The sequence below is a fragment of the Diplotaxodon limnothrissa genome, linkage group LG2 (assembly GCF_057381915.1).
Source record: "Diplotaxodon limnothrissa isolate DT_005_m linkage group LG2, D_limnothrissa_male_GT1.1, whole genome shotgun sequence".
Classification (NCBI taxonomy): Eukaryota; Metazoa; Chordata; class Actinopteri; order Cichliformes; family Cichlidae; genus Diplotaxodon; species Diplotaxodon limnothrissa.
Window position 1 is genome coordinate 35,146,655 of NC_140597.1, and position 13,291 is coordinate 35,159,945.

The 13,291-nt window shown below is 41.2% G+C and overlaps 1 protein-coding gene across 3 annotated transcripts in view; it reads right to left on the minus strand.

The window, feature by feature from the left end:
• Positions 1–6,326: 6,326 nt before the first annotated feature.
• macrod1 (mono-ADP ribosylhydrolase 1) overlaps positions 6,327–13,291 on the minus strand; it is a 153,112-nt gene continuing 146,147 nt past the window's right edge. Inside the window, exons 10-11 of one of the 3 annotated variants that reach the window (XM_085363006.1) lie at positions 11,794–11,823; positions 6,331–7,213 (exon numbers count right to left, since the gene is read on the minus strand). In XM_085363006.1, the coding sequence (XP_085219132.1) occupies positions 11,819–11,823 (5 nt within the window). In that variant the 3' untranslated portion in view covers positions 6,331–7,213; positions 11,794–11,818. Of the gene's footprint in view, positions 7,214–11,793; positions 11,824–13,291 lie in introns of all 3 variants that reach the window. The other 2 variants (XM_085363014.1, XM_085362998.1) reach the window with 2 other exon arrangements.

Consider the following 13,291-nt stretch of genomic DNA (forward strand, 5'->3'; position numbering starts at 1 on the left):
CAGAGGGAATTCATGACGATGTTTATGCGTAGTTTGGATCTTCTTTTGCTGCTGGTTCGGTCAATATTGTTTGGTGAGAGATAAAACTAACAGATTTAGGATCAGCACAAAAAGGGCGTAAACACAAAGCGTGGACCCGCCGAAACATCAGAATCAGCGAGCTGTCGGCTTTCGGCCGTGTCCGTGCCGTCGGGTGAGAAAGGCGACAGCTCACTGATTCTGATGCGTCGGCGGGTCCGCGCTTTGTGTTTACGTCTTTGTGCAGAATCCGTGTTCCTGCTCTCATTCACTGTTTTAGCTGTTTGGTGGTTGTTGAAATTTTGTGAGGTTTAACCTGAGATTCTGGCGTTTTGGGCAAAATAAATTTATATTAAAAAAATCGATACAGGATTTTAATGAATCAATATCACGTTATCCGAGCCAGAATCGATTTTAATCGATAAATCGACTATCAAAACCCACCCCTACTCCTAAAGTCATCATAAAGGGGGGCTAAAGATCATAAACATGTTTGTCGAACATTTCACATAGTATTTAAAGACTGACTCACTTTTGGAGAAGTGTCCACAAGAACTGACATTTTTGGCACTGGGTAGCTTCTCTTGTTTTGTATGCCCAAAATGTCATACATGTACAGGGGCAATAGAAGGCCATTGTATTCTAATTCAACAAGGTACTGGAAGCATTGCTCAGCAGTTTTAACATGACAACATTGCACAGTTATCCGCCGCTCACTGGATATTTTCCCTTTTCCTAGTTCTTTGTGAACATCATCCAAGATGGTGGTGCAGCACATTGAGTTTTGGAATTGGTTAGATATTTGCTTCAACAAGCAGTGGAACAGGTGTACCTAATAAAAAGTGTAAATTCTTGTGTGCCCATGATTTAACACCTCACACATCCCACGCACCGTATATTGTCAACTGTAGTCTGATACCTGAGCAGCTGACTGCATTTTCTAATAATATCTTTATTTTTTTTTGTCTCGCTATCAGTGATGCAACAAAGCTGAAGTCAGTGAAATGTGAGCAAAGGTCCCACACAGCTCTCATTAGTTTTCCACGTGCAGTTATTCTCTCTTTGCTATCAGAATATCCGTTTTGCATCCCAGGTGTAAAGAGTTTCACATAAATAACAATATATTGAAAACAACCAGCAAATGCATGTATTACATCACAAATCACAGACAAGTCCTCGATGTTTGGTCTACAGAGGTAAACTGAGGCCAAACCAAACTCTTATTTAGTGGTCTGACAGATAAACAGAGCTGCACAGTGTGCTCAGTGTAGCCTGTGGGACTGAGTGTTGTGTTTGATGGTTAAAGCTGATATTCTTCAAATAAAGTGTGAGAGGTTTCTGATGTAATATAACCAGCCAGGGACAACATTTTCTTTTTTTTAGTGCATGCAGTTTGAAAACTTGACTCAAGTGTTTGACCCACATTCTCCGGGCAGACACGTGGATTTACTCTGAACACAGCACAGCAACTTCATCACACGGACTTCACACAGACCACAGCTACATGTTTAATCATCAGTGAGAATCTCTTGTTTTTGATCAGCATGAAAAAGCAAGGCCCTTTAGGTACTTTTTCACATTTATATAGCATTTCTCTTTTCTTACTGCCCACTCAAAACACCTAACTAAAAGTCAGATTGTAACTGCAGCACTTTGTCTACCTCACATATATGGCTAATTTAGATGCTGCAGTTCACATGCATGTCTTTGGACTGTGGAAAGAAGCTGGAGCACCCAGAGGAAACGCACACGGGTGAACAGGGGCAACACGCAAACTCCACACAGAAATCCTCCAAATGGGATTCAAACCAGGAACCTTCCTGTTGAATGATGACAGTGCTGCCTAACCACCACAGCACCAATATCCCAGCCCAAATTTTAGTTATTGCAGGAATCTCTGCTGATTACACTGGGCCTCCGTGCGGTCTTGCGATTGGCTGACTGCTGCAAACAGAAGGTGTGAACAGCTGAAAGGGGAGATATCCTTCCCCTTTGTCATATAGACCCAAGAGTTGTAGCATCGTTTCACTTTCATAACAGTTTTTTAATTCGATTCCGTTATACTGATTTATGTCTTTTGTGAAGAGTTTTAGGGCTCACCTGTGGAAACTGCTGTATAAATAAATTAAATTCTTTGAGGTTTGAAGTCAGGAGGTGCAGGGGGTTTATAGTTGACTCAATGACTGATGCATGAAAAACAAACCAATCATCCCTCTCCATCACGTTGCTTGACAGTTAGTATGAGGTGTTTGTGCTGATATGTTGTATTTATGGACAAACATCTCCACTTTGGTCTCCTCTATCTAAAGGACATTGTTACAGAAGTGTTAGAAAGAAAAGGCTTTATCCTGTCAACCCTTCCAAACAAACCAAACTATTTCAGCCTTTTTTTCTAATTGATCTGTCATGAACTTTAACATTTAACATGCTAACTGAAGCTAGAGTCTGAGTTATAGCTCTTGTGTATTTTTTAGTTTCTTTGAGCATTGCTGACCTTGGGGTGAATTTGATGGCCATCTGCTCCTGAGAAGATTGGCAGCCCTCTTGAATGTTTTCCACTAGCGAATAATCTGTCTCACTGTAGAGTGATGGATTTAAATTGTTTGGAAATGGCCTTATAACCCTCCCCAAACTGATGGGCAACAACGATTGTTTCTCTAAAATCACGGCTGATGTCTTCCTCCTAGGCACTGTGTTAACACACCTGAATGCTCCAGACCAGCAAAGTGACACAACTCCTGCTTTTATAGAGGCGCTCACACTTGCAGATGATCAGCTAAGCAAGTCAATTTGGTTAGCAGCACCTGGAGGCTTTTATCCTCTGATTTCGTTTGAGAGCAGTGAAGGTGAGACTAGTTTTCTTTTTACCATGAATATAAATGTGATCGGAATTGAGGAAAATCACAATGGGCCCACAAAAATCTGCATATGAATGAATTATGTCCTCACGCCGCGATTTACTGCACCGCCAAGACGCGGAAAAGCACAATGAGCAGCGCGATCAAGAGAGCTTGCTGCAATAAAAACCATTCAGCAAACTTTGCCTTGTTTTACATACAAAAAGCTTTTCAGCGTAAATCAGTTTCTGAGTAGGAGCCGCTTCGATTAAAGTGATACAACGAGAAAGCAATAAATGAAAAGACAGATTAGCAATTTGAAGTTTATTCTGCGTCTCTCCCCGCTGGAAGAAACCCAAGCAGATCAGCACCAAATATGTTTAGGTGCCAAAAAAATGTTGACGAAGCAGTAACCTATTAGTGTGCATCAAACAAAGTCAGCAACAGCAGTCGTCAGCCGGAAATGATTCTTAAACACCCGAGAGTGCAGGGTTTTTTTTAAACAAACACACTTGCATGTCCACAGCTCTTTAACTACAAAGGGGTTCGCCACGAAAGGTATTACATTCACACACACGCACGCACAGGCACACAGGTGTGTTGGTGGGCTGTGAGCAGTGGGTAATTTCTAGGGCCAACAGGATTATCAGTGTATGTTCTGGAAGATGGCAGGGAATCAGCCTTCAAGTTAACGAAACAGTTACCGTAATTGGTCTTCATCTGTCATCTCACACAGAGCTGAGGACTGTTCGAGTCCGTGAGAGAGATTGCTGACGGGACAGTGATGAAAATTGGTCGCAAGATAATGAGTCTGGTTGTCTTTTCATCCTCTCATCCTGCATGTGTGTGCGCGCGCGTCTCTCTCTCTCTCATTATTCAGAGTGACTGGTTGGAGAGTAGCTTCACAGTCTGCTGCTTATTAAAAAACCCAGAGCGCCTTTAGATGAGTTCATCAGGCTCTCCGTCCCCTCCTCTTCCCTCCATCCGCTCCATCCCCCCGCCGGCTCTGCATCCTCTCATCCCTTCATCCCCACCTTTTTTCCTCCCCCTCTCTCAGTTTGAACACTTGCATCCTTCCTCTTTCTGTCTCTTTATCCCTCCCTCTTCCATCTGTTTATTTTTTCCCCCACCATCCTGTAGAGTAAAGCAGCGAGGAAGAGACATGAGGAGAAGGATGAAGGAGGAAGAAGAAACCGAGGCCCATACAGGGAGGGAATCAAAGAGCACAGGAGACGAGAAAAACCCCCCAAAAACAAAAAACCAGTCCCCTATGTGACAGATGAGGATTTTATAGAAAAAAGGGCGGTCTTCTCCCAATTTCCTGTTGATATTCTTTGTAGTTTATTTCCTTCCCCGCTCCCCCCCTGTGCGTCTGCGCCATCACGGCAGACTGTTTGAAATCAATAAAGATGGTTGTTGGCTGATGAAAGTTGTGGGGGTGGGACGATGGCTCGCTAAACGCTCGTTTTGCTTCACACAAATCACCGCCTGTGTTGTGCCGACACGTGACGGCCGCATCCCGCAACAATTCATACAGATGCGCTGCAGGGAGAAGCATGATGGCGTTTGCAGAAATACGCATATGGTGGGTTCTGACAGGCAGACGGGGTGGAGGGAGGTTGGACAGCATACAGTGAGAAAGGAGGAGGGGGAAATAATTGATGGTTGTTGGTTAAAAAAAAACAAAAAACGAGCAGGTGCTGTAGCTATACAAAAAAGGGAAGATATAAGGTGGAAAAATTATGTTTTAGTCATAATAATAACTGAACACAAGACTCAAACTAACAAAACATTTTTAGCAAAAGGACCTTAAATTATCTGCAGTTTCACAGCAGCAATTATCAAATGTTATAGTGTAAAAACAATGTGAAAATGAGAAAGTGGTCACTTATGATGAACCTTCAGATAATTATTGTATACTTTTGTAGCACTGCTTTATTTTGCAGTTTTATTAGTTTCATCTCTTTGTGTAGCGACCAGTTTGTCTTCACCGCTTACCAACCTCAGTTTGAGGTTTAGCAGCTCCCTAACCTTCAGAGAAAATGGAGCAGTTGTGATACGGTGATTCAACTCCTGGATCAAACCATGAAATTCTGCTGCCGCCGCCTTGTTGTGAGAATCCGATGAAACCAGAATGAAACCATTTTCTTGTTTAGAAACATCAGGACGAGCTCATCATCTCGATCACACAGTGGATCTTTTCTTGAGAAACACGTTCAGTTTATATAGAGTACACTTGACATGGCAAGTACGGATCTGGAAAATTCTGAATTTTGTCTCGGTATTTTTTTGCAACATACTTTCTGTGTAATGGCCATAAACATGACATATATATGTGTATATACAACGTGTAAAGTAAATATCTTGCTATATTAAACTGAACTTGTAGAAACTTCTAACTAAAAGCACTTATTGGGAAAACATCATCTGAGGTCATAAATTAAGTGAAAATGAGAGTATTTGTCACAGGCTTCAACTTAATCAGACTTCTGTTTTCCGCCAGTGGAGTCGTACTCTGGCGGCTCTGCTTAGCAAGAATGCAGGTTTAAGGCATTTCTCGATCGGCTTCACTGATTTGTAGTCGACTCAGTCTTTTACAGTGGTACACTATCAGTCATGGATTGGCTTCCCTGGAGTCTGAGCCTCAAAGTTACTGAAGCAATGTGGGATCATTTTGAAGAAAAAGATGAGGCCAACATCTGGAGAAGAGCTTTGAATGTCTTTCAAGAAGCCTGGACCTGAGAACTGAGAACAATTATTAGCTTTCAAGCTCGATAGACTTGTGCAGACTGTTTTTACTGTATTTCCATCCCCGTTTGCATATGTTTCAGCACCTAGTTTCCATTTTTCTAGCTACACATAAAGGAATGAGGGATGACTCAAGACTTTTGCACAGTACTGTATGATTACCAAGTGAAATATTTTTGTCAAATTTGTTCTGGTTAGTCATTCATGAGAAAAAGGGCTCTGTGATAATTAAATATTAGCACCGTTTGACATTCTGCAAGATTAATTCAGTGAAGCTATTTCAATTAAACACGAGTCACTGACGTTCATGATTTTTCCTACATTTGCTAGTCTTTATTATTATCAGAAAAAAATTACCCAGGTTCAGGTTGGAGATAACTTGTGGAACAGATTCATCAAATCACTTGTTGATGGGAATTTTGGTTTCAGCTTTTACAGAGACTGTAGCGAGCTCAATAAGAGGCTCAAAAAAGTGTCAAACACGTCCTCAGAAAAGGAACTTGCTGTGTGATGAATATTCATAATCAAAACTTATGAATTAGGGACGAGATATTAGATAATTCTAAGGAACTAAATGTTAAAATAGAATAAAAATACATTTAAAAAACAAAAGAATTTCAGTAGAAGATTAAACAGAACAGTTTTTTTTTTTAAAGACTCTAAAGAGTCAGCTAAACGCAGCTGGGGGGGGGGCTGTTCGAGAGCCCTGGTGCTGCAGGCTGAAAAGCTCCGTCTTTCCTTCCAGTATTCAACTGGTATTCAACTGTGAGCTTGCTTACTAGAGTATATGAGTATAGTAGGCTAGACTATAACAATATAATCTTTTAAAGGGTGTCTGAACGCTTGCCTTTAAAAAAAATTGCACACGTTTAAAATAGAGGGTATTTATAAAGTCTCCCACTCTGCGCTCTCTCGGCAGGACATATCAAATGGCAGTAGCAGCACACACTTCCTCCAGAAAGGTTTGACTTCATCTTCCAGTTTATTCGATCTCTTTCACAAAGAATTACCAGAGAGTGGAGAAGGAAATACTGGTGTGAAGTGTTCTCGAATGGCGCCCCGACTCATCGACTCTTTCATAACCAGAGAAATAATCACTGCGCTCACACAAAGCTCAGATTCATTTTAATAAGCTTTTGTCATGTGTGTCACAATCACGCACACATGCTGATATTTTAATATTCAAATGCTGTAGTACAGGGAAGAGAGAAATCGGGAGGGTGGGGGACGTAAGCCTGATGCGAAGCTGCCGCTGATCACAGGTAGAGTGAAGCTTACGAGTACGCACAGTCCATTTTTCATAAGAATTATCTGCCTCATTTCACACAGTCATCATAACACCGCTCCTAACCTCAGCCATTAGTGGGAAGAAGTGAGAAAAAGAAAACCACCTCCTCCGACAACATCTGCAGGAGAACCGTAGCACTTCAAAAAGGCAATCACCCATTTGCAACTTATCTTCCTGATGAAGATGGTCTTGATTTGCATCAATGGCAAACAGGAGGAGGAGGAGGAGGAGAAAGAATCTGGATGTGAGTGTAGCGGTGTGTATCCACGGCAACCAAATCTGACAAATCCACTCTCTTAGAGTTTGCTCTTGACTGTGGCCTCTGTGGGAGCAGACAGAGAGAGAGGGAGAGAGGAAATGGAAACATGTAAAACACGGTGGGGGGAACATTTTACCTTGGTCATGCAGCGGTTAAAAGCATTTTGGCTTCTGGAGCGTCTGGTTGCTTCAGAGGGATCTGTTAGCGAGGCTTAGTCACTCTCAGCCCAACATGGCTAAGGACGCACTCAAAACATGCAAACACACAATCATACACATCAGACAGACAGCCAGCGTAGGTAGTGCCAGGTGTTGGAGACACATAAGGTTTATAGTGGAGACTTGGAGGCCTGCCTGCAGCAGCTCTGTCACACTGACAGACAGTTCCGGTCCATCTAACAGCCAAGCACCACTACTGCTACCAAATCTGCTGCACATCCATTAGAGGAGAAAGACACCAGCAGCTCGCTCAGACTTTTTTTTTTTTAAAGGGGCACACCTGGATTTTTGGGGGGAAAATAACCTTTTCGGTCAGCTGACCCAGGGTGAAGATGTGAAAGTGCTGATTTCATGGTTCAGGCATCTGACCGGCTGTGCCGCAGTTTGAGACTTTGGCTTGCTGAGTGGAAGCTACTGCTACAAGAAATAGGAAGAAAAAACAGCCTCTAATGCTCTGAGCTGTACGCACTGATCATTCTTTAACACTTAGCCTGTAAAGCAATAACTACATATTTGTTGGCCAGTTGTGGGTAGAGGAACAAGCTGTAAACAGCACAGTGATATAATTTGACCTCACAAGGTCATCAAAGTGAAAATGTAGGTGGAAAGGAAAAAAAAAGGAAAATATTTGGAAAATATGAATCGCGTATTCAGTCTTTATCCATTTTTGTTCTTTCGTCTGGTATTTTAGCAGAATATTTAGCTACTCAGGGAGAAAATAGCTGGTGCACAGACTGCAAATAAAAATATTCACCACTACTTTGTGGAGTTTTCTTTTTAAACTCTGAGTTTCTGCTGCTGTCATGTTTTATATTTGAGACACAAGCTGATGCATCCAAACAAAGAGATACATGCTAAAAAAGTGCTAGCTTTGAAATAAAATACTTGGGCAGGCTATATTATTTGTCAGATAACTGCATTAAAATGCTCCAAAATAAAACAATTGGTTTAAAAGTGATCGCTATAAGACAGTGCCTTCAGCCACTTTTGTTGCCACCTACTTGTTTCTCAAAGCTACAATGACCAAAAATTTTTTTGCTCCTTTTTTAGGCAGAACATTTTTTATTTATTTATTTATTTTAAACAGGAGTCGATGAGAACTGACTCATTTTCGAAACTGGCCTGAAGTGAACTGGAGTTTCTGCCTTGATTTGTTGTGGCTGATGACTAAACGTCTCTCTAAACATATCCACAAACTGATGACAAACTGGATTTAGACATAAAAATACATTTTCCTTCCGGCCAAACAGAAATAAAGGGCTGCTGTGATTTTACCTTGTAGCTTATTTTTCTACATAGGTAGCTGAGGCGGAAGGTCGGTGCTTTTTGCTCAGTACTCTGACTACTGTTCACTGCCTGTTATAGTCATATATATTTAGTCTTGTGGTTTTACTTTTAAAGGCAATGTATAACAGCTTTTTAGCAAACGTTACTCAAACAAGAATAAATAGTTTGTTTATTGGGTACCATTTTCAGCAGTGGATAAATACACTGATGATGCTCTACTGGGTATTAGTCAGCGTAAGGGCGTATGTGGGATTCTCTCAAAATAAACTCACACCTGCGCATTAAACGTTTTAGCAGGAAGTATCCACTTCTGCTTCCCCTTTTATCTGCAAATACATTGTTTTTTGTATATTTTGTATCTACATTCCCCGGACACTTTATTAGGTATACCTGTTTAACTGAGGGTTGACATAAATAGATAGTTAGCTGATCATATGGCAGCAACTCAGTGCAGTTGGGCATGTAGTGACCCTGCTAAGGTCAAACTGAGCATTAGAATGAGGAAGAAAGGTGATTCAAGTCACTGAGCGTAGCAGGGTTTTGGGGTTTGTCTGAGTATTTTAGAAACTGCTGATCTGCTGGGATTTTCCCACACAACCATCTCTAGTGCTCAAAGAGAGGGGTTTGAAGTTAAGATAATATCCAGTGAGCAGCAGTTCCCTGGCAGAAAATGTCTTGTTAATACCAGATGTCAGAGGAGAATAATGGCTTTGAGGCAGCAGTAACTCAAATAACCACTTGTTACAACCAAGGTATGCGGAAGAGCATCTCTGAACCCATAATGGATGCGCTACAGCAGCAGAAGACCACACCGGGTGCCACTCCTGTCAAATAGGAACAGGAAACTGATGCTACAATTCACATGAGCTCACCGAAATTTGTCATGCTTGATGATTCTTGATTTCTTCTGTAAAATTTACATGGTAGGCTCAAAAACAACATTAAATCGTGTATACATCCTGGTTTCCAGGCTGTTGTTGGTGGTGTAAAGGTGTGCTGGGCCCCTTAGTATAGAATGAGTGCCATTCAAATATCACAGTCTGCCCAAGCATTGCTCCCTGATCCCTGACTCCTGCAGTCAAAATGCTACAGTATCCTTGGCAAGATATGAAGCCCAGAGTTGCTTCCAGTGCATCAACTGGAGTGTGAACATGTGTGAACAATAGAAAGAGCTTAGGCGCAGATAAAATTGTTGTATGAATGCTTAGGTGAATGAGACTTAGACAGCAGCAGAAAGCACTTTGAGTTCATCTTCTGATGGCTTCTGATGCAGCAGGACGTGTCATGTCATAAAGCTGAAATCACCTCAAACAGGCTTCTTGAACATAGCAATGACTGTACTCAAATGGCCTCCACAGCCACCAGATATCAATCCAATACAGCATCATTAAGATGTTATGGAAAAGGAGATACGTGTCATCAATGTGCATCTAAGAAATCTGCAACAACTGTGTGACGTCTCTGAGCAGTGTTTCCAACACCTTGTTCACGCTATGCTCCCAAGAACGAAAGCAAGGGTTCAATCCAGTGCTTGCAACGGGTACCTAATGAAGTAGCCAGTGAATGCTTATAAAAAGCAGTTCATCACATTTTGAGATCTCATTATTTTTAGCAATTGATCCTCCTTGAACTGTAATAAATGAAAAATCCTTTCAGATTCGGGGGGCTAGTGGTCAAATCTGTTCACAAAAAAAGATTTTAAAAAAGATTAAGACTCTTGACCCGGTGTGTGAGTTCATATAAGAGATAAGGCTGCAGTGTTGATTGGATTCTCCTCTTAGGTTAAGCAGGCTTCTTCTCTTCTCTCTCCCACTCCTCTTTAACGCCTTGGCTGTCAGGCCATGTTTGTGAAAAACAGAAAACTCTCTCTGTGTCTACATTTGTTTCTTTATGTAGAACTCAGCTGCTGCCAACACGTCTAAAAGCACTCAAAGGTGAGAAAACAATGTTAAATGACATGCATGCTGTATGTTTTCTTGAACTGTTGAACTGCAGAACGCATATTAATGTTACAAAGGGTGATATATTCCAGCGCCAGCAGCATTTCTCTGCTTTGACTTTCCTGCGCTGAGACAATTTCATGGTCTCATTTTCATTTAAAATTAAACACTGCAATCCTGCTCTGGTTCACTTTTTTCTGTGGTGATTAAGTTTGCCTGATTTCAGTTAATTTCACTAATATTTCTGCCATGCATCTCTATTATGAGTGTTAGAGTGACCCGGCTCCATCTGAAGCTCTCATTTAAATTTAAATTCTGTCAAACCCAAAAGCACGGCTTCACTCGTACAAAAGACCTGCGGTTGATAATTTGTTGGATTTCTTTTCAGCAGCTTTGGTAGCACCTGCGTCCCAAGCCACATAACACCCATTAAAAATTACAAAACCAGAAAGCATACGACTGTTAAGACCTCTCTCTCAAAATGTTCCGAAGGCAAGAGGTGAGTTTGATTTATAGCAGCGGTAAAGCAAGACATTAGGGGTTAAGGCTGCAGTTGTAATACCGATGCTTAATTTGAATAATTGAGTGAATGACTGATCATGCTTAGGAGCCAGACTGCTTGGCAATATAACACCATAAATCACAAGTGTAATCAAAACAAATGGGTAAAGTCATCATGTCACAGCTAAAGCCAACATAACATTAAATACATTTTACTTATTTACAAAACTTCGTTTAACCAAATAGATCAATCTGTAGCGATGGCACAACACTTTCCTTTCAGTCTGTTTTGGAAAGCAGGTGAGGCATGACTCAAGAAGGCACCTTGGAGGCTTAAAAAGTGGTTGTTATTTTTCATTTAAATCAGACCCTTTTCACCACTGCAGGAAAAAAACAAAAAAAAACAAAGCCCATTTCTTTTTTCCTTGCATCATTTCGAACACTAACTAGCTTGAGGCCAGCCGTTGTACTCAGGAATGCACAGAATGCCATTTTCATTTAACTGAGGTCTAAATATGAGCAATTTATTTGCAAAATGGGACGAGTGCCGGTTGAAGGAAATGTCAGAGTTTCCCCTCCGTGACACGTAATTTACATTTTGCACTGGGGTTAAGACTGCGTGTCGACAAACAGACTGAATGCAGTTAAGTTGATAGAAGAAACCACACATGTTGACGCACAACACCACGATGGTTACCTGAACAACGGGTCGCTGCCACAGGTCAGGCTAAAGTGGTGGACGAAGAAATGAAGGCAGGATACAGAATGAAAAGACATGTTTGTATCAAAATACAAAACAAAGAAGCTGCAGGGGACACACACACACACACACACACACACACACACACACACACACACACACACACACACACACACACACACACACACACACACAGCCATTACTCTCAAGGTCCTTCCTGTTAAAAGGAAGCTCAACAGTGAGAACTTTTATAATAAGGCAGCTCATGAGCGTAGAGATTGTTTGTAACATTCATTCATATTTCAGGTGACTCATGTGATCAGAGATAAAAGTACAACCTGCATGTTATCCATAAAGTGCCACACTGACTATGCTTTTTATAGGGCAAAAAACTGAAAGCGGGCATCATCTTGGTTGCTTGACAAAATGCCAGTGGGAGTTATCAATAGGCTTTTCTTTTTTTATGAGTATCAGAAAAAAAGGCTCTGTGGGAAAGCTTTAATGCCACCATGTTTGGTTCAGCAAATCTCTACAAACTGACACCCTTTTTTGTGATTTTTGAAACTTAAATGCAAAAGAAAGTAGCTCACCACAATAATGTTAGGCTATAAATCAAGACTGTGTGACCAAAATCAAGTTCCTGTGTTTAACTCTATACCCCTTGAAAGTCCACTAGGAGTAACCTTTGCAATGTTTTTTCTGACTTGAGTGCTTTCTGTCATATTTCTGCTTCTAGAAGAAAATGCCTGGGTTTGCAGGTTAGTGAGGGTGGTCTCCGCCTCTGCGGCTACCCTCGGAAAAACCCAGAAACTATTCTAATGGTCAAACCGTGTCTTTATTGATATATAATGAGGTGTCAAGGCTCGTCATTAAGGGTACCGGGGAGGTCGTCAAATGTTGTCTTTATGGGGGAAATGGTTAATGTGATGATGCTGAATGTCTTCAACAACTTACTCTTATTTAGCCACTTATTAACCACCTGCTTTCTCTAGCACACATAAAGCTTAAAATTTGCAAGTGGGGCATTTATTTTTTTGTTATTGAACAAATGATTGCCATAATTTCTATCTAATGAAGGTCAGTTGGACCAAAACATTGTCTTATTCACCATTATTTTTATTAAATCACAGAGTACAAGAAGTTATAATTGATCTCTTTAAACACTCTTACGCACCTGTTTATGAATTTTGAAACTACTATCGAACAAATCATAAAAATGACCAAAGCGAGTGTTGACCACAGACTTTATGCTATGCATCTAAGATTCCATTCATGCAGGCCTAGGCAGTGGTTACTGATGACCTGGAAAACACATGTTGCTAGGAGAAAGTGTGTAATCCCAAGCGGTTAGTGGTTGCTGTAGGTTGCCAGCTGTCACCAGGTGAAAATAGCTGCAAAGAGCTACGCTAAATGCCTCTTTTTGATTGCTGTGGTTACTGGCGGGTGTGCATCGCCAATAGTTTGCATGGAAGATCTCCACTTGTCTGCAAACCCT